The sequence below is a fragment of the Protopterus annectens genome, chromosome 1.part0 (genome assembly GCF_019279795.1).
Source record: "Protopterus annectens isolate FY-2018-M chromosome 1.part0, PAN1.0, whole genome shotgun sequence".
NCBI classification, from domain to species: Eukaryota; Metazoa; Chordata; order Ceratodontiformes; family Protopteridae; genus Protopterus; species Protopterus annectens.
This window is the reverse complement of record NC_056725.1, coordinates 803,917,273-803,938,997: the sequence shown is the minus strand read 5'-3', so window position 1 is coordinate 803,938,997 and position 21,725 is coordinate 803,917,273. Positions and strand designations below refer to the sequence as shown.

The window sequence follows — 21,725 nt, the reverse complement described above, 5'->3', positions numbered from 1 at the left end:
TTTATTAATTAAGGGAAAAAAATTATCCAAACCTACATGGCCCTATGTGGGAAAAGTAATTGCCCCCCTTGTTAAATCATGAAGTAACTGTGGTTAATTACATTCTTGGGAAAGCTGAGTTCAATTTCACCAACCACACCCAGGCCTGATTACTGCCAGATCTGTTGAATCAAGAGATCACTTTATCTGACAGGTTCTATTTAAGCAAAGTAGGCCAAAAGATCCCAAAAAGGAAGACATGCTGCGATCTAAAGAAATTCTGGAACAGATGAGAAACAAAGTAATTGACACTTAGTCTGGAAAAGGTTACAAAGCCATTTGTAAGGCTTTGGGACTCCAGTGAACCATGGTGAGAGCTATTATCCACAAATGGAGAAAACATGGAACAGTGGTCAAACTTCGCAGGAGTGGTCGGCCTACAAAAATTACCCCAAGAGTGTAGCGGCAATTCATCCAAGAGGTCACAAATGAAACCAGAGCAACATCTAAAGAACTGCAGGCCTCACTTGCCTCAGTTAAGATCAGTGTTCATGACTCAACCATCAGAAGGTGACTGAGCAAAAATGGCATGCATGGCAGAGTTTCAAGGTGAAAACCACTACTGACCAAAAAGAACATAAAGGCTTGTCTCACTTTTGCCAAAAAACATCTTGATGATCCCCAAGACTTTTGGGGAAATATTATATGGATTGATGAAATAAAAGTTGAACTTTTTGGGAGGTGTGTGTCCCGTTACATCTGGCGTAAAAATAACACAGCATTTCGGAAAAAAGAACATCATCTCAACAGTCAAAAATGGTGGTGGTGGTGAATGGTCTGGGACTGCTTTGCTGCTTCTGGACCTGGATGACTTGCTGTGATTGATGGAACTATGAATTCTGCTCTCTACCAAAAAATCCTGAAGGAGAATGTCCGGCCATCAGTTTGTGACCTCAAGCTGAAACACACTTGGGTTCTGCAGCAGGACATTGATCCAAAACACAACCGTAAGTCCACCTCTGAATGACTTGAAAAAAAAACAAAATTAAGGTTTTGGAGTGGCCTAGTCAATGTCCAGACTTGAATCCAATTAAGTTGCTGTGGCATGACGTTAAAAGGGCGGTTCATGCTCAGAAACCCTCCAATATGGCTGAATTAAAACAATTCTGCAAAGAAAAGTGGGCCAAAATTCCTCAGCAGCAATGTGAAAGACTCATTGCCTGTTATCGCAAACGCTTGATTGCTGCTGTTGCTGCTAAGGGTGGCACAGCTAGTTATTAGGATTAGGGGGCAATTACTTTTTCACATAGGGCCATGTATGTTTGGATAGGTTTTTTTTCCTTAATAAATAAAATTATCACTTAAAAACTGCATTTTGTGTTTACTTGGGTTATCTTTGTCTAATATTTAAATTTTGTTTGATCTGAAACATATAAGTGTGACAAACATGCAAAAAAGTCAGGAAGGGGGCAAATACTTTTTCATTGCACTGTATGCTGAAGATTGTACTGGTCAGTTGGGATGTTTTGGCATCTGTTTCATCCTGGGTGGAAAAAGTTGCTTGGTGCAATTTGCTTTTTTCTGTTCTAGAAAAAAAAAACAAGGGGAGTGGAAGCAGGGAGTGGCAACTGCATCAGTGATCATTCAAACATTTAGCGTTATGGCAAGTTTACTTCCACAACTATGCTATGTATATCATTATGATCAATGCTGTAGTAGCCTTAGCTGCATGGGTAGATTACCATAGCTTAAAAGAATTGGGAGGAGGAAGGAGTGGGGTCCAAGAGCCCCTGGTAAATATTTCTAGCAGAGCCTGTCCTAGACCTGAAGGAAGGTATCATGCTTGTAGTGATTTGTAAAAGTATGCACAGAGGACCAAGTTGCTGCTACTAGAATCCAGTTGTTTCCAGTAAGTCATAGATGAAGCCAAGTACCGAACAGAGGTGAGCCTTGATACTTCTGAACTTCTGCCTGTGTGATACTGATCAGCAATCAGACTGCTAAGAGACTGCATTGGTCCTTTTTACTAAACAGTTCTCCCTATCCAGAAATGAGTAAAAAATATTGCAGTAGTTTTTCTTAATTGTCCTTTGGGTTAAATGCAGTCTTGCATTTGGTTAAACTGGTCTGTTATCGGTTATTAATTTCAAGGTATTGAAAGCAGTAAAATGACCCCAAAATTGGGGAAGATATTTTATTTCCTAATAAATAGTGAAATATCCTAATCAGTTTATTTTGTGACTTCCAGAAATAAAAATAAGAGCCTTGTCCACCTTAAGACATTGAGAATGTTACAGAAAGCAAAATCCTAATTACGTTTAAGTTTTAATGCACTGTGTTAATGTTTTTATCTGTTTTGTGTGAAAATTCTAAACTTTTAAGACAATGCAGTACTACTTTTTGGCATTCAGATTTTTTTTATTTCACTTTAATTTTGAAAATACTATTTTTTTTTAAAACAAAGTTTGTGATGTCAGAGCAGGGCATTTGCTTATTGTAAAGAAAATCAGACTAAAGTATAATCTTATGTGACTAGGTAACCTTGTGCATTTGCTGTGCTGATCTCTATTTTGGAGGAAATCTGACCTAATTTACCCTTTGACACAATGTTCTGAATCACCCCTCATCAGATGATATTTGAAGCTGTCTAGTACACAGCAAAAACACATATGACCAACATATAACCACTGGCATCGATAATTTAAAGAAAGAGGACACACGTCTTACATCTCCCATTTCAGAAGTAACAGTAAATGACAGTGTGTGGTAGAATTTTACAGTGAGATTTTATACTGTCTTTTTGATGTACTTTATTTCCCATCATTTTGTTACACAGTTGTTTTAAATATGCATTTCCAAATAATATCCCACATTCATACTTGAAGCAGGAAAATTCATGTTATTTGGTGCTCAGATTTTGCGCTTAGGTTTGTGAGCTGGATGTACCTACTTCTCAATGACCTTTGTACCTCTTTTCAGTGTCTGCAGGTTGAGAGGTATGAACTATAAACATTTTTGAACTGAGAACTTCTGTCTATCTATACCCAGTGTTTGGATTAGCTTAAGTAGCATTTTTCATATGTAGCTAGAGCAGATGACAGAAAATAAATAAAAACTGTATTATTCTCTCCTGTTACTTGATGTTCAAATATTTTTTTCTTCCTGCAGCTGAAGATGCCTTCTTATCTGCAGTTATTAACTACACTAACAGTTCCACTGTGCACTTTAAACTGTCTCCAACTTACGTGTTGTATATGGCTTGCCGTTATGTCCTCTCTAGTCAGTACCGACCAGATATGAGTCCTGCCGAACGTGCACACAAAGTCATTGCAATAGTAAATAAGATGGTGAGCATGATGGAAGGTGTGATCCAGGTGAGTTGCCTAGTAGTAGTAGTAGTATTGCTTCGGCCAGAAATTAAATTCTTGTTTTTTTTTTTTTTTCAACATTTTAACTGTCTTACAAATTTCCATTGTATTTTATTCTACATTACTGATCATATGTTGACATTTATGCACATTACTGACCATTCATGTCTAACAAGGGAAAGAAGCAACTGATATATTAGCAGCCAAGTTGTTTTAAAGATCAGTGCAGAACGCATCAGAGCTTCAAGGAGCTAAGATGCAGTGAGTCTAAGTAGTGGAATATCTAGGAGAGATGAATGAGGTTGCCTACTCTTCAGGACCACAACCCTTTATACTATTCCCATTTCCTAATCATAAACCGTGAAATTAAGACAAAACAAACAAAAACATGTATTTGTATGTATGTCTATACAGTGCAATGAAAAAAGTATTTGCCTCCTTCCTGATTTCTTATTTTTTTGCATTTGTCACACTTACATGTTTCTAATCATCAAACAAATTTAAATATTAGGCAAATATTCGACAAAGATAACCAAAGTAAACACATAATGCAGTTTTTTAAGTGATGATTTTATTTATTAAGGCATAAACTATCCAAACCTACATGGACCTATGTGAAAAAGTAATTGCCCCCCTTGTTAAATCATGAAGTAACTGTGGTTAATCACATTTTTGGGAAAACTGAGTTCAGTTTCACTAGCCACACCCAGGCCTGATTACTGCCAGACCTGCTGAATCAAGAGATCACTTAAATAGAACCTGTCAGACAAAGTGAAGTAGGCCAAAAGATTCCAAAAAAAGAAGACATCATTCCGCGATCTAAAGAAATTCTGGAACAGATGAAAAACAAAGTAATTGACACCCATCAGTCTGAAAAAGGTTACAAAGCCATTTCTAAAGCTTTGGGACTCCAATGAACCATGGTGAAAGCCATTATTCACAAATGGAGAAAACATGAAACAGTGGTGAACCTTTGAAGGAGTGGCCGGCCTACAATAATTACCCCAAGAGCACAGCGATGACTCATCCAAGAGGTCACAAAAGAACCCAGAACAACATCTAAAGAACTGCAGGCCTCACTTGCCTCGGTTCAGGTCAGTGTTCATGACACAACCACAAGAAAGAGACTGGGCAAAAATGGCATGCATGGCAGAGTTCCAATGCGAAAACCACTGCTTACCAAAAAGAACATAAAGACTCATCTCACTTTTGCCAAAAAACATCTTGATGATCCCCAAGACTTTTGGGAAAATATTCTGTGGACTTGCAAAACAAAAGTTGAAATTTTGGGAGGCGTGCGTCCCGTTACATCTGGTGTAAACATAACGCAGCATTTCAGAAAAAGAACATCATGCCAACAGTCAAACATGGTGGTGGTAGTGTGATGGTCTGGGGCTGCTTTGCTGCTTCCGGACCTGGATGACTTGCTGTGATTGATGGAACCATGAATTCTGCTCTCTACCACAAAAATCCTGAAGGAGAATGTCTGGCCATCAGTTCATGACCTCAAGCTGAAGCACACTTCAGTTCTGCAGCAGGACATTGATCCAAAACACACCAGCAAGTTCACCTCTGAATGGCTTAAAAAAAAAAAAAATAAAATGAAAGTTTTGAAGGGGCGTAGTCAAAGTCCGGACTTGAATACAATTGAGATGCTGTGGCATGACATTAAAAAGGCGGCTCATGCTCGGAAACCCTCCAATATGGCTAAAATAAAACAATTCTGCAAAGAATAGTGGGCCAAAATTCCTCAACAGCGATGTGAAAGACTCATTGCCAGTTATCGCAAATGTTTGATTGCAGTTGTTGCTGCTAAGGGTAGCACAACCATTTATTAGGTTTAGGGGGCAGTTACTTTTTCACATAGGACCATGTAGGTTTGGATAGATGTTCTTTGTGCTTCACTGTTGCAGTCATTACTTTTGGATAATCTGCTGGCAGGTTGCCCTCAGTTGGCCTGAATAACAAAGTCTTGGGTTCTGCATTGGTTGCTGTCTCCTCTTCCATGACGTCAGGTCGTCAGGGGTATAAAACATGCAGAAGATGCCATTTTAATCCATCTTTCTTGCTGCACAGTGCCCAAAGCAGAAGCAGTTCGCAAGTGCTGGTCAGCCGACTCCTGAAATTTTTGTATTTGTGTTTCAGAACCGAAGTCTTCAAACTAAAGTTAAATACCCCATTGGGGAAACTTTTTCTTGCTCCTTACCGATGTCAGTAAAAGTTAATAATTGCATTACTTGTGGGAAGCAAATACCTCATAAGGATTTCCATTTGTAGTGTATTCCTTGCCTAGGCCCGGATCACAACGTGCCTTGCTGTCGGTTTTGTGCTAAATTTAACCAACGCACTATTAAGCATCTGTATATTTTTGCTTCTAAATATTTTGGTTCAAGATTTAATTACCCTGAGATGTCGTCTGTTAGCAATCTGACTACCAGAGTTCACAAAAAACGCAAGGAAAAAGACAGAGACAGACTGTCGAGGTCCAAAACCGATGAAGCTTCTCCATAGCCATTTGCTGGTTCGCCGGTACTCAGTGAGGTACTTTCGCAGCCTCTGATACCCGCTACTTTTGAGTCGCAGGCCTCTACTGAGACCCATTCGGAGTCCGGTATGGTGCGATATTCGCAAAGTATTGAACCCGTGGATGTCTCTCCTTGGATGGGTCCGGAGCCGGCACCAGCTTCTGAGGGTATTTTCAGGCCTCAACATTTTTACATTAAACCGACGCCAGCAACAAAACCAAGGTCAAAAACAACTTCTTTGTCTAAAAAACCGACGCATGAGCCACATGCTCAGGCCCCTATGCCTAAAAAATAGGTGATCAAAATGGCTAAGGATTTAATTACCTTGATCAGGGGTTTCCAACCCCCCCTGCTAAGAGGCCTAGGCAAGGCACTGATTATGAATCGTCAGATCAGGTTTCCATTTCTTCTGATTCCTCTTCTGATAAGGAATTTTCAATTCCACCCTGTGAGGATTCTTATGCAGAGGAATCCATCCCATCTGCATCTCCTCCTGAGGATTACTCTTTTGGAGAGACGTTGCATACTTTAAGGGAACATTTTCACTGGGAGAGTCAGGACTTCTCTGAATCAAAAAAGAGGCTTAGGGATTTCCTCCTTCTTCCTCAGCATAGGCCTTTGGAAATACCTCCTGTATTAGTCATTGTTGATTGTGTTTTCGGAATCAAGCATGGCTCCTGATTCCCTGCCTCCGGCTCCTAGTAAGCCAGACAGATATTACAGGGTTCGAGACTCCCACAAATTTCTTTTCAAAAATCCAGCTGCTATTCCTGAGACTATTTCTCAGTGTCCCAAGGGTGTTAAGGCATCTATAGCCAAAAATCCTACCCCTTCTGATAGAGATTCCAGGGCGTTGGATAGATGGGTTAAGAAGGTTTAAATGTCTGCAACCTTGGCAATCAGGGCTTTAAACTGCCAGTTTCATATGATTAAGTATCAACAACATGTTATGGGCTTACTGAAACAGAAAATGATGTTGATTTCTGATTGTGTGGAAAATAGAGTTACAGGATTTATTGCATTCAGCAGAACAGGTTGGAAAGCATACTTTGCAATGTGGTTTTGATTCCTTGGAGGCCTCTTGTAGGGCCACTGTTACTGGATCTGTGATTAGAAGGCATGCCTGGCTCAAGGAGCAAAATCTGCATGATCTTGTTAAAGCTAAATTGTTGGATGCCCCTTTGCAGCATGATACTCTGTTTGGTAATAAGGCAGAAGAGGATTTAAAGAAAATGGAAGACAAAGCTAAATCTACACAAACTGTAAAATATTTCTTGCAAGTGCCGCCACCCAGGTTCAGTAGGTACTGGCCTACTAAAAATTGGTCCTTTCCTGTGTCCAAGAGAGCCACTCAGGCAAAACCCAGGCACTCAAAAGGCTCCAGATATCAATCACAGGGTTCTTACAGGTCAAAGCAATGAGGTGACTCCACCTCCAAATCTGGAGGAAACAAAGCACAACCCTACAGTAAGCAGTCTCAATGACTTTCCTCTACCATCTCCAATCACTTATCTTGTGGCAGCCCCATTGGGAGGAAAATTAGCACTTCATGCTCAAAATTGGCAGTTAAATTACCCAGGACAAGTGGGTATTAAACATAGTATCCCAGGGGTACAGTTTTCATTTTCATACTTTGCCAATTCCAAATGGATGGCCTGATCTGCCACAAAACCAGTGGGCAGAGGCCCAGAAACAAGTCATGTCCCTCATGGATAATGGGGGCTATTCAACCGGTACCAGAAAAGGAAAAAGGACAAGGATTTTACTCAAGACTTTTCCTGGTACCCAGAAAAGACGATTCATGACATCCAATACTGGACTTATCGATTCTGGACACGTTCCTGGACATTCCAAAATTCAAAATGCTGACTTTACAACAGCTATTGCCTATGCTAGGCAAGAATGCTTGGTTAGTAACTCTAGACTTAAGAGGCATACCTGCATATCCCAATAAGGGAATAATGCAGAAGATACCTCAGCTTCAAAGCAGGTTTTTTACATTACCAATTCTCTGCACTGCCCTTTGGCTTATCTACTGTGCCCAGGGTCTTTACAAAGTGCCTGGCACCAGTAATTACATTCTGCAGACAAAGAAACATTCAAATGTATCCTTATCTTGGACGATTGTCTCATCCAAGCAGAGGACAAGGACACTCTTCTTCAACATCTGGTGTTTGTAAAAAGGCTTCTAGCATGCCTAGGGTACACCATAAATGAAAAGAAATCACAACTGGTACCCTCTCAAATAATTACATTCCTGGGTGCAAGCTTGAATACAACTGCTCACATGGCTTACCTCACGCCAGACAAACAAAGGCAATTGACAACATACTTCAAATGGCAACAAAAACCCAGTTATCTGCAAGACAAATTCTGCAGGCTTTGGGGTTCATGGCATCCTGCATTCTACTAATTCCATATGCGAGAATGCATATGAGGAAACTTCAATGGTACCTAAAAGGTTTATGGAGTCAACATTGTCACAGCCTGGAAACAATGATTCCTCTCATTTCCTGCCTGCAACAGGAGTTTCTTTGGTGGACAGTGACATGTCACCAAAACAAGGGACTGTCAATCACTCTACCCCCTGCCACCCAAACTCTAACTACAGACGCATCAGTCTATGCTTGAGGGGGCCCACCTGGCAGGGAGATGCATTCAGGGCAAACGGAGCCCAAACCAAATGCATCTGCATATCAACCAGAAAGAAATGTTAGCTGTTCAGAATGCTCTGACAGCCTTCAAGGACTTACTTCAGCCAGGACAATTGATAAAGACGGACAACACCACAGTTATGTGGTACATAAACAAGCAGGGGGGTACACTTTCCTACCCCCTTCGCAGACTGGCCGTGGCCTTGTGGAACACAGCCTTAACTTACCAAATACATCTTCAAGCTCAATTCCTGCCAGGAAAGCAAAATACTCTGGCAGACAACCTAAGCAGAAATCTTATGGACCCACACGAATGGAGACTGAATCCACAAATCTTCAGCATGTTAACACAGAAATGGGGGAGCCCAGACAGAAATCTATTTGCCTCTCCCTAAAACTATCAGTTGGACCAATTCTGCACAAGAACTCATCACAAAAAGCATGGAAAGTGTGTGCTCTATCCTTCAGCTGGAAAAACCTATCAGTCTGTGCTTTTCCCCCTCTGCCTCTACTCTCCAAGTTCTTACTTAAAAGTCAGACAGGAAAAAACAAAAGTGATCCTAATTGCTCCAGACTGGCCTCGCCAGCACTGGTACCCGCTTCTAAGGAATATGCCACACCTTCCTCTGTGGTACTTGCCTTAAACACCTCACCTGCTGTCTCAGTAGAAGTATCAAATTCTGCACACAGCTCCAAACTGTGAATCTTGCAGCATGGCTAATCAACTAATTATTCAAACCACATCTCTCAGTAAACCTGTGATTTATGTCATTTTGGAAGCCAGAAGGCCTAGTACTAGAAAATCTTATGCTGATAAATGGAAGAGATTCAGTGCTTCGAACCAAGCACAAGGAATAGACACAGCAAAGCCCAATATTCCTCAGATTTTACAGTACTTAACTGAGATGCTTGACAAGGGCCTATCTTTTTCTTCAATAAAAATCCATGCCTCTGCCATCTCGGCTCATTACAACACAGAGCCTCCCCTCTTTTCTCATCCACTGCTTAAACAGTATCTCAGACGGGCCAAAAATTTAAGGCCTCCCAGGAGAACACCAACTCCTGCATGGGACCTCAATTTTGTGCTGGAAAAACTCACCCTGCCTCCTTTTGAACCAGCAGCTACTGCAGATATAAAATTTCTATCTTGGAAGGCAGCTTTTCTTTTGGCAGTCACTTTAGCAAGAAGGGTTTCAGAACTACAGGCTCTCATGGCAGTGGAGCCTTTCATTATATTTTACCCAGACAGGGTGGCCCTCAGGACCAATCCTTCTTTTATGCCTAAGGTGGTATCCAGTGTGGCTCTTAACCAGACCATTCACCTGCCAACATTTTTCCCAAATCCACAGAACAAGGGGGAGCGGATTCTGCATTCATTGGATGTACACAGACAGCTAAGATTCTACTTAAACAGGACAAAATCTCTAAGAAAGATTGAGCAACTACTGGTAGCATTTGCTGCAGGATCAGAGGGGAAGGCTATATCAAAGCAGACTATTTCTAAATGGATAAGCCACTGCATTCGTTTCTGCTATTTGCACCATGGTAAACCTGTGCCCAAGGGGATCAGATCCCATTCCACCAGGGCTGCCTCTACTTCAGCAGCTTTTCTCAGAGGGGTCCCAACCAAAGACATTCTAGAAGCTACTACTTGGTGCTCTGTTTATATGTTCACAAAGCATTATCGTTTACCTCTCTTCTCTAAATCCAGGGCAGGCTTTGCCACTGCAGTCTTGCAGGGCCTTATAGCCACTCCTAATGCTGTTTAGTTCCATCCTCCCATCCATAGCTTTGGGATTCTACCCAAATGTAATGACTGCAACAGTGAAGCACGAAGAACATAGTACAGTTGTGTACACTTACCATAAAATGTAGATGTTCGAGTATATTCACTGTTGCAGTCTGGGTTACCCACCTGCCATCCCCCATTCTATAACTTTTCTTTCCTTCACTATACTCAAAACCCTTTGTGGTGTATTTGCTTTTAGTTGAAGGTAAATTTTATGTTTCTAAGGGACATTTATATATTTACAGTTTATTTATATATTTTTTTTGCTCCCCTTTTGGGGGTGCCTGACATCTGGGGCAAGAAAAACTGATTAAAATGGCGTCTGCTGCATGTTTTATACCCCTGACGAACTGACGTCATGGAAGAGGAGATAGCAGCCGACGCAGGACCCAAGACTTTGTTTTTCAGGCCGTCTGAGGGCAACCTGCCAGCAGATTACCCAAATGTAATGACTGCAATAGTGAATACACTCTAACACCTACATTTATGGTGAGTGTACACAACTGTACTTTTTTTTCCTTAATAAAGTCATCACTTAAAAACTGCATTTTGTGTTTACTTGGGTTATCTTGTCTAATATTTAAATTTGTGTGATGATTTGAAACATTTAAGTGTGACAAACATGCAAAAAATAAGAAAACAGGAAGGGGGCAAATACTTTTTCATTGCACTGTGTATCTGTCAATATATTTTTAAAATAATTTAGTTATAATGCTACTCTAATAATGAGTAAAAGGCTAAGGAAAGCAGATCATTGTTTCTTGTAGCATTTGTTCTGCTGATTCTTTTCCAAAGTATTTTAACTCACACATGTCCATGTGCATACACAGATGTTAACATCAGTTTTATTGATTAAAATCCACATTGAAAATACTGCATGTTTCATATCCACCTTCAAGCCAGTCAGGTTAAGGAGAATGTAGTGCATACAGAAATCTGCAGCTGATCACATTTTTAGTGGGCAACATTTCTCAGCTATATTAATGTACCTATTTAAATATACCAAGTAGGGGTGTTCCCCCAATGACCACATTGAGATGTGCATCGTGGGGTTTTGCACTAACTCTTCCATGTACAAACATTTTGCACTTTACAGGCCAGTGTAGTTGAATCATTTGAGCATCCCAGTAATGGCTAGGTGGGCAAACTTGAGAGTGGGGAGTATGCATCTCAAGCTTGTCCCCTGAGTCAAATAAGACTTGCTGTTTAGGGCATGAAAAGTCTCCCATGAATCCTGTTCCAGCTGGGTCCTATGATTTTGTCCAGACATTGAAAATACTTATGTCGTTTATCTATTAGGAATTTTCCTTGTAAGTTTAAGAGTGTAAACTTGGGGATGTCTATCCTTATTCAGGCCTTTCATGACCAGAGAGGTTTATCTAGCATTTTCAGTTATGCTTTGAGTAAGTATGGCTCCCCTCTTCTGAACTAGAGGTACAGAATGCTGTCTTTGTACTTGGCATCTTGGGATCCTTGTGTTTGCAGTTCTCTTCCAGATAATCCATCTTTTGGGTAAACTTTCAGGCTTATGAAGTCCACTGAGTAATGGCTTTATTGCTCTTTTGTGCTCTCCCCAGAAACCCTTGAATTGGTATTTGAAGAAAGATAGCGAACCTGTGTCAACCTACCAGAGTCATGGTGCAAAAGGATAACGTTCTGCATGTACCCCAGCTTAGCTGGTTTTGACTAGCTGCTTAGGCACCTGGGAAACCAGCCTGGAAAGGTGTAACCAAGAGAAGCTGATGCTTTCTTGCTCATCCTGGGGGAGGGAGGTGAATACTGGCTGCTGTGTATAACTGTTGCGTGGTTGACATAGTATACAAGCAGAATTTGGCTGCTAACGGAGGTAAGTCCATCAAGCAGCACATAAGGGTGTAACTGACCATTTGTTGCATCTTTAACATTTACTTGCTGTGATTATTTTGACAAAGCACCCATACCCACCAAAGGAAAGGAGATGGCGAATCCCATACCTTCCCACATGGCATCCCTTTACCAGTGGTGGCTGGTAACTTCAAAGCAAGGGGGATGTGGGCAGCAGCTGAATGGGTATGGCTAATTAAAATGAGGTGGGGGTGTTTTAGACGGGCTAATGAACATTACCTGTGATCAAGCGTCACATGGTGACAGTTAATTTCATCTGCAGTCTGCTTCAGTACAAACTCATTATAGTCACTTTATGGTCTATATATACCTTAGATATATGGCGGCAATCAGCAGGGCCAGCCTTAGTGAAATGGAGCCCTAGACAAAGAACTCAACAGGCCTGTCATTGTACCTTGGGTCCTTCTTGCATCTCCCCAGTGACCTTCCTCAGTTTCCCCCCATCATTGCCAAATATCATCCAGATCTATTACTTCTTTCTTGTTTTTATCACATTTTTTTCTTAAACTTTTTTCTCCTTTTTTTTAACTCAACTTAATGGACCAAGAATCCACTGGAATGTGGTTTGAGGAAGTAACAATTAAGACGGAGACATTTAAAAGAAGTCATAAGGTTCTAGATGGTGCATCTTAAGAGCTTTTTTTAATGAACTTTTCATCCAGCGATAGCCTGAACAAAAATCATAAGGAAAAACATTTAGTCTTTTTTCTTTCATGGAAAAAATAAATTGTGTAAAGCGTAATGTTCAAAGTCTACAGCATAGTAGTTCTGAATAAACTGAGATGACAAATGCTTGCAAGAATGGAAAATCCTGTCTGGGAATAGTGATTTCCTCACCACTCCTCCATAAAAGATAGTTAACTTCTGTGTATCCCCTTTGGTGTTAGATTGGGATGAAAGTAAAATCACAAATGGCCACAGGCATATATTATTTAGATTCATAGGTAGGTACTAGGCTATTGACCTAGGGCCTATATAAGCCTAACGGTACCCTGGCTTTTGCCATCCAAGAAAATTATTTTCCTGTGACCCTGTCGAGCAGAGACACAGAAGTGATTCCCGGGGTGAATTTCCTATTTCCCATCCAATCATCAAGATTTTTCTTGAAGAGTGCTAATGAGGAGCTTTGTTTGATATAGATAGGTAGTTTGTTCCAGAGTATGGGAAGTCTCTGGGACAGGAATCTATCCCTCCAGCATGTTCTGTTTATTGTGGTGACAAGGTTTAGGTCCCTAGAGCGTGTAGCTCCCAGGGATTGGGATTTCTTTACGTGAAGCATGTCCAACAGCTCTGGGTTTGACATAGCTTTGTATGTTAGACAGAGATTGCCTCTGAGTAGGCGATATGCTACAGAGTAAAGCTGGAGGTTTTTGAGACTGTCTGTGTAGGGCATCTGTTTGAGGCTGGTAATCCTCTGTGAGGTATTTCTGTGGCCTTTCCAGTTGTTGTAGATGTCTTGTGAGGTACATACCAAAGGGGGCGTTGTACTCTCGAATGGGTCTAATGAGTGATGAGTAGAGGGGAACAATGACCTCTTTTTTCCTGGATGAGAAAGCTTTTTGTGATGGTGTGCCACATAGAAGGATTTCCTGACTACTGTGGCGATGTGATTATCAAAGGAGAGACTACTGTCCACCTCTGTCCCAAGGTCTCTTATCACACTTTCGGTGTTAAGTAGACTACTGCCTGTGTGGTAGTTCTTGGGTACAGAGTTTTTACCTAAAGGGATGACAATGCACTTTTTGGCATTGAGCTTGAGGCCATGGCTTTGACACCAGGCATCTGTCTCAGTGGGGCCCTTTTGTAGAATGTCCACATCGTCAGGAGTTTGATTATGGCTCCTAGTTTGCAGTCATCTGTAAACTTTGTTAGCCAAAGACCTTCTGTGTTGGCCTATACTTCAGAGAAGTAGATACCAAACAGGAGAGGACCTAAGACTGAACCCTGTGGTACTCCACTTGTCACTGGTCTGAAGTTGGATTAAGTCTGCTACTTCCACAGTGTGCATTCTGTCAACGAGCCAGTTGGCAACCCATCTTGTGACATAGGGATTTATACCTAGTTAAGTGAGTTTGTTTATAATTCCAGAGTGGGGGATGTTGTCGAAAGCCTTGGCGAGATCTAGATAGGCTGTGTGCACCACCTTACCCTCATGTACGGCTTTGGTGACCTCTTCATAAAAGTCTATCAGGTTTAGGAGACATGATATGCCTTTTACAAACCCGAACTGGGTAGGGTCCAGAGTTTGGAGATTACCAATGTCATTGTTTATAAGTTCCTTGATGATACGCTCCATAGCCTTGCATACCAGGCTCATCAGGCTAATGGGGTGGTAGTTCCTGGGGTCCGTGGTGGCTCCCCCTTTGTGGAGTGGGATACCGTTGCTGTGTGCCATTCAGTGGGCACAAAGCCTGAGGTGAGGCTATGATTGAACATGGTACTTAGGTGGGGTGCCAGTTCTTTCTGTAGTTCATGTAGAATGCAGCCTGGAATGTTGTCGGGTACTGTGGATGCTGTGTTCTTGGCTTTGGAGAGTGTGTTTCTTTTACTTGTGCAGCCATGATTACAGGTACTTTGCATTCTTCCGATATAGAGATGGGCCCTTTAGGGGATGAGAGAGGGGTAAAGTTAGTACTGAACCTATCTGCCAGGATGTTGGCAATATCGTTGGTTCTGTATATTTAGTGCCATTGTGCTGTAACTCAGAGCAGATCTGAGTGTTGCCATTGAGATTCTTGACATAGCTATAGAATGCTTTGTGGTTGTCTTTAGAATCAGTGGCGATTTTGTTTTCGTAACTAGCTTTGGAGGATTTTATGAGGGATGTCAGCTTCTTACTGAGGCTGACCACAGAGTTCCTCCAGTCATGGGATTTTACTCTTTTTTGCAACAGTTTCTTTCTTCTGTTGTAGAGTTTGTTTATAGTTGGGGACCACCAGATTGGCTTCCTTTTTTTGGAGGATAGCATCTTGGTTCTGTTAGGGATTGCACGATCCATGCACTCGTGTAAGTGCTTATAAAGTGCAATTGTATAGGATTCAACAGTCGTATCTCTGTTGTCCGTCAGCATGGGTGTCATGAAGTTTGCCACTTCTGTCTTAAGAAGCATGAAGTTGGCTTTGGAGAAATTTTTTACGGTGGTTTCCGTAATGGGGAGTGGGGGGTGGGATGTGGATGTCTAGAGTGATTTGCTTGTGGTTGGATCTGACTAACGAGGAGTTGACCTCTGGTGTGGAACACCGGTTGCCCATGTTGGTAATGACCAGGTCTCGGAAATTGCTGCCCCTGGTGGGGTTGTGGATAAGTTGATCCAAGGCATTGGAATTTATGAATTCCAGAAAACGAGCACAAGAGTTGGTACATGAGTAGTTTTCCCAGTTAATGGTGAGGTAGTTGAAATTGCCCATTATTAGGTGTTAGGTTGTTCACTAACATTTTTCAGTGTATCAAGAAATGAGGAATGGGAATCCCGGGGCATGGTGAGGGGTCTGTAGCAAGCTACAGTTTACATTGCAGTCTTGCCTAGAGTTAGTTGCACTTGGATAATCTCTGATGCATTATGCTGAGCAACTAGCCTGGAGGTGTGGATATCCTTAATGAATACATGAATATGGACACACCTCCGCCTTTAGTGCTTCGGTCCAGGTTAAGTGGCCGAAAGGTGTGGTATGAATTATAGCCTGGAAATGCAGGGATGCTGTCTGGAGCCTTGAACCAGGTCTCTCACTGCACAGATGTCGATGTTCTCCATTTTAAGGAGTGCCTTGAGTGAGTGCATTTTGAGGTTTAGACTTCTAGCATTAAGTAGCATTACCCTCAGATTTTGTTTGCTTGTACCTGTTATGGTGGTGAATTTGTCATTTGAATCTTGCCTAAAAAAGGCACTATAGGGGTGGCAAGAGCCTTAGCCAGTGTCCAGAATCCCAAGGGCGACAGGTGAAGACCATCTCCGGCAAGACATCGTGGTTTGTCGATCATGTCATCCCAGGCAGACAGATACTGGATCCCCTTAGAATGGCAACAGAAGCTTAGCCAGTTGTTGAAGTCAGTCGTTTTGTCTTTGTACTTTGGTATTCCGGGTGATGGCAGGATGCTACTCAGGGCTAGGGTCATACCTGCCTGGGCTGCAAGATCAGAAAGCTCCTCCATATCTCTTTTCATGTAGTCCAGGGAGGTACGTCTCAGGTCATTCACACCAACATGGACAATGACAGAGTCATATTTGTACTTACTGTGGAGTGAGCTGATTGCATGCGTTATGTGGCAGATCCTGGCACCTGACAGGCAGCTGTGACAGTAGCTTTCTCCTTGTTTAGCCTGATGAGTGGAACATCAGTGTGCCTGACTATGTAGGCACCTATGACTAGAGTGTTGGGTACGTTGTTATACCTTATGGGCTGTGGTTGAGGAGCACACTGAGTTTATGGGCTGTGTCACTTGGATTTTGTTGCTTGCGTTTCTGCTTTGGAGGTCCCTTTTGCTTGGTTAGATTTTTTTGAGAGCCTCCGTGAATGTAGGTGTGTGTAGTGTTTCTTTGCGTGTGCTTTGGTGGTGTAGGTTTTGAGGGACTATATGATGAGTGTGGTGTGGTGCAAGTGTTTACCTTCTCCTCTTGACTGTCTAGTCCAGTCTTGGGTGAAGAGAGCTTTGCTTCCAGTTTGGTTATATAAGTGCATATTGTCACAGGTTGTAGTAGTAGTAGGAGGAGAGGGTTGTCTGTGTACATGAGGCAATTGCTGCATTGCCCCAAGATGCCCAGATTCATCAGGTAAACAGGAGAAAACACTGGGAGCTGACCCCTAGACATGCCTGGATAGGTGCTTATTTATTAAGTATTAAAAACTGTTTTCCTCTAGCCAAGTGAGGAAAGTTGAGTGATTTAGTAATTTGTAGCTTATTTAGTGCTTATAGTGAGTTCTGAATAAGTGCTGATCTCAAAGAAACAGATCTGAGTACTGAAACTAGAAAACTGGCTAGTTCTAAGAAACTAAATTAAGCTAGAAGGCTTCCCTCCACCACAGAAAGTCTTGGGAGCCCAGAAGCTTACAAACAGTTCTGGATACAGCAAATCTGTATCTGGACTAGACAACTTATAGGAAAGGCAGGAAACAAGCTTAGAATTTTTTTTATTTTTTTTTTTTTGTGTAAAGGGGAAAGGAGGAGCAGAAGCGAACTAGGTTGGCCTTATCAAATTTTCTCCCTGGAATTGGTAGAATGAGGTAATGACACTAGACTGGGAGGAGTGTCCCAGATCAAATTTGTAGTAGGGGAGGGCGACTGCAAAGCCACCAAGTATAAAAAAGAGGGAGGTAGGGTGGGAAACAAAAATCAGAACAAACAAACCCAAACAGATGCTTAACAATTGTAGAAAATTCTACTTAATACCGCACACACAGTGAGTAAAATAAAAGTGCTATAAGTAACTCAGAAATAAGCAAAAAACAGGATACTTAATGTTATATATCACAGATAAGTTAGCTCAGAGCCCTTCCTCCGACTTCCTCCAGTTAGCTCAGTGTGAAATGGCAGGAACAGTCACAAGTTAACTTCTTAACTTTCTTATATGCCTTATTGTTTGGGGGAGTAAGCCATAGCACCTGGCACAGACAGATGTGATCTTCAGTTACATCACCTTGGATGAATGACCACTGATCTTTGATGCAATCAAATGAATGAATGAATGAATACATGAACAAGACATAAAGGAATGCATTTTGGCTAACTATTCTCCGAATACAGAATGCTACCCACATCACCTCCCAAACCCACCTCTCAGCCTCTACCTCAATAATTAAGGAGTAAGTGAAAGAAAACTAGATGACAAATCAGGTGTAGATATTGCAGTTATAAAGTTGCTAGAATAACAAGCTTTGCATCAGCATGCTTCTGAGGACTGTAAGTCTGAAATTAAAATGTCTTATTATTTAGTGACCAGTCCTCATTCTTTTTCTGGAGGGAAAAACATTAACTTTATGAGGAATAAAGCCAAAAATGAGGTAAAATCAGGTACTGGTGTGAGCATTTGTACTCCTTCTACTGCCACACACACACACACACACACACACACACACACACACACATGAGCGCACAAAATAAAACCCTTACCTTTTTTCCCCCAATAAACATCTTTATTAAATTATCATGCGTGACATAGGCAATCTTACATTTATATAAATAAGCAAACAGCATTGTGCAAACATTATACATCACTTATAATCATCCAGTCATTGGCAGTTGAGCATTATTTGGCTAATTCAAATCCTGCCTCTTAAACCTAGTTTCTTCTCTGCATATATTGTTCCCACAATTCCCATTTTTTTCTATGGAGTTTGTTCTGTCCTTTTTCTAAGGATCCCAAATTCAGTTTTTTTATCTATGTTGCTATAGTCACAACTTGTAGTAAAGTTGGTGTAGACTTTGATTTCCATTTTCTAGTAATTGCTTTTTTGGCAACCACCATAATTAGACTCAGCAAGGCTTTAGTATGTCTAGGTGGTTCCAGTTCTTTGTTAGTCAATTCAATCTGCCCACCCAGGATCTCCGACTGAGCAGTTCACAGGGAATCCCTAAAGTCTGCCAGCTCATTACACTCCCAAAAAATGTTCCCAGACACCTCTTTCTTGCTTGTCTCATCTACAACATTTGCTATCCACCTGAGGAAAAATTCTTTGGAGTCGACTTGAGATATAAAAATACTATGTAAACACTTCCAGGCAAAGATCCTAAATCTTTCAGACTTTGTTTCATATTTGGGAGATATGTACATAAATCTTTGTGAATTGCTTATCCAGTCTCTCATCCCAGTCCTTTCTAAAATTGTGTGATTGATTCTTATAATTACCATGCAATATTTTATATGCTGCACTAATTATTCATTTTTTAACGGCAACTTCTGTTCTCGATTCTATTAAAAACTCTACCAGTGCTGATCTTTCATTCAGGACCCTCCTATTTCTTTCTTTTTGCCCATGCTCTGATATCAGTCTTTGATAGGGAAGGCAGTCTGTAACCTGTAGTCAAAATAAATTCTTGGCCTCTTCCCTTTCTATTACCTTCCCCTTTCTAGTTATTTGCTCCCTCCCAATACATTGGTTCCTTTGCCAGTTTTCTCCAATAAATTCCAGCCCCCCTCTTGCCTATTGTCTGTATCTCCAATTGCAGTCAGCCCTGTCAGCAGAATCCGCTTTCTCCATTCCTGTTTGTTTAGTTCCTAGAATACTTTCTGCTACTTTATGGATATAATATTCTGCATGATTATTGTTCTCCTTAAAGGCCTGCATCCAAAATCCCAGTCTCTCCTTGATGTTCTTCGTGTTTCACTGGTGCAGTCATTACATTTGGGTAATCTGCTGGCAGGTTGCCCTCAGTTGGCCTGAATTCCAAAGTCTTGGGTCCTGCGTTGGTTGCTATCTCCTCTTCCATGACATCAGGTCGTCAGGGGTATAAAACAGGCAGCCAACGCCATTTTCTTTAGTCTTTCTTGCCGCGTGGTGCCCAAAGCAGAAGCAGTTTGCAAGTGCCGGTCGGCCAACTCCTGAAATTTTTGAATTCGAGTTTCAGAACCGAAGTCTTCATTAAAGCTAAGTACCTCGTTGGGGAAACTTTTTCTTGCTCCATACTGATGTCAGTAAAAGTTAATAATTGCATTACATGTGGGAAGCAAATACCTCATAAGGATTTCCATTTATACTGTATTCCTTGCCTAGGCCCAGATCATAACGTGCCTAGCTGTCGGTTTTGTGCAAGATTTAACCAACGCACTATTAAGTGTCGGTATGTTTTTGCTTCAAAATATCTTGGAAACAGATTTAACTGTCCTGAAATGTCATCTGATAGCAATCCGACTACCGGAGCTCACAAAAAACGCAAAGAAAAGGACAGAGACAGACCATCGAGGTCCAAAACTGATGACTAAGCTTCTACTAAGCCAGTCGCCGGTACTCAGTGTGGTGCTTTTGCAGACCCTGATACCCGCTACTTTCAAGTCGCAGGCCCCTACCGAGACGCATGTGGAGTCTGGCACACCGCGAGATTCTCAAAGTATTGTACCCGCGGATGTCTCTTCCTCGGATGGGTGCAGAGCTGCTTAGCAGGCACCGGCTTCTGAGGGTGTATTCAGGCCACGGCATTTTTATAATAAAACGATGCCAGCTTCAAAATCAAAGACAAAAGCAACTTCTAAAGCTGACAAACCGACGCATGAGGTATGTGCACAGGCCTTTATGCCCAAAAAGCAGATGATCAAAATGGCTGAGGACCTAATTACCTTGATCAGGGGTTCCCAACCCCCTCCTGATAAGAGGCCTAGGCAAGACACTGATTATGAATCTTCAGATCAGATTTCTATTTCTTCTGATTCCTCTTCTGATCAGGAATTATCTATACCACCCTATGAGGATTCTGATGCAGAGGAATCTATCCCATCTGCATCTCCTCCTGAAGATTATTCCTTTGGAGAAACCTTGCATACTTTGAGGGAGCATTTTCACTGTGAGAGTCAATATTTCTCAGAATCAAAAAAGAGGCTCATGGATTTCCTTCTTCTCCCTCAGCATAGGCCTTTAGCCAAACCTCCTGTTTTAGACATTGTGGATGATGTGTTCCCGGAGTCAAGCTCGACTCCAGACTCCTTACCTCCGGCTCCTAGCAAGCCAGACAGATATTGCAGGGTTCCTGACTCTCACAAATTTTTATTTAGAAACCCTGCTGCTCACCCTGAAACTATTTCACAGGGTCCAAAAGGTGTTAAGGCCTCAACAGCAAAAAATCCTACCCCCTCTGACAGAGATTCCAGGGCACTGGATATATGGGGAAAGAAGGTTTATACACCTGCAACCTTGGCAATTATGGCCTTAAACTGCCAGTTTCATATGCTCAAGTATCAACATGTTATGGGATTACTGAATCAGAAAATGATGTTGATTTCTGAATGTGCAAAAAATAAAGAATTGCAGGAATTATTGCATGCAGCAGAACAAGTTGGAAAGCATACATTGCAATGTGGTTTGATTCCTTAGAGGCCTCCTGCAGGGCCGCAGTTACTGGATCTGTGATTAGGAGGCATGCCTGGCTAAAAGGGCAAAATTTGCTTGTTCATGTTAAAGCTAAATTGCTGGATGCACCTTTACAGCATGATACTCTGGTATTAAGGCAGAAGAGGTTTTAAAGAAAATGGAAGACAAAGCTAAGTCTATGCAAACTGTAAAAGACTTCTTACAAGTGCAGCCACCAAGATTCAGTAGACACTGGCCTACAAAAAATTGTCCCTTTCCTGTGTCCAACAGAGCTCCACGGGGCAAATCCAGGTGCCCTAAAGGTTCTAGATAACAGTCACAGGATTCTTACAGGTCAAAGCAATGGGGTGCTTCTACCTCCAAATCTGGAAGAAATAAAGCGCAACCCTACAGTAAACAGTCTCAATGACTTCCTTCTGCCATCACCAAGCACTTATCTTTTGACAGCACCCTTAGGGGGAAAATTAGCACTTTATGCTCACAATTGGCAGTTAATAACCCAGGACAAGTGG

General features: G+C 41.6%; 1 protein-coding gene across 12 annotated transcripts in view; it reads left to right on the top strand.

Moving 5' to 3' along the window:
• The window catches only part of AFDN (afadin, adherens junction formation factor), a 3,286,836-nt gene that overhangs the window by 1,329,002 nt on the left and 1,936,109 nt on the right, over positions 1-21,725 (top strand). For all 12 annotated transcript variants that reach the window (XM_044063225.1, XM_044063199.1, XM_044063191.1 and 9 more), the window contains exon 14: positions 3,148-3,353. In XM_044063225.1, the coding sequence (XP_043919160.1) occupies positions 3,148-3,353 (206 nt within the window). The remainder of the gene's footprint in view (positions 1-3,147; positions 3,354-21,725) is intronic.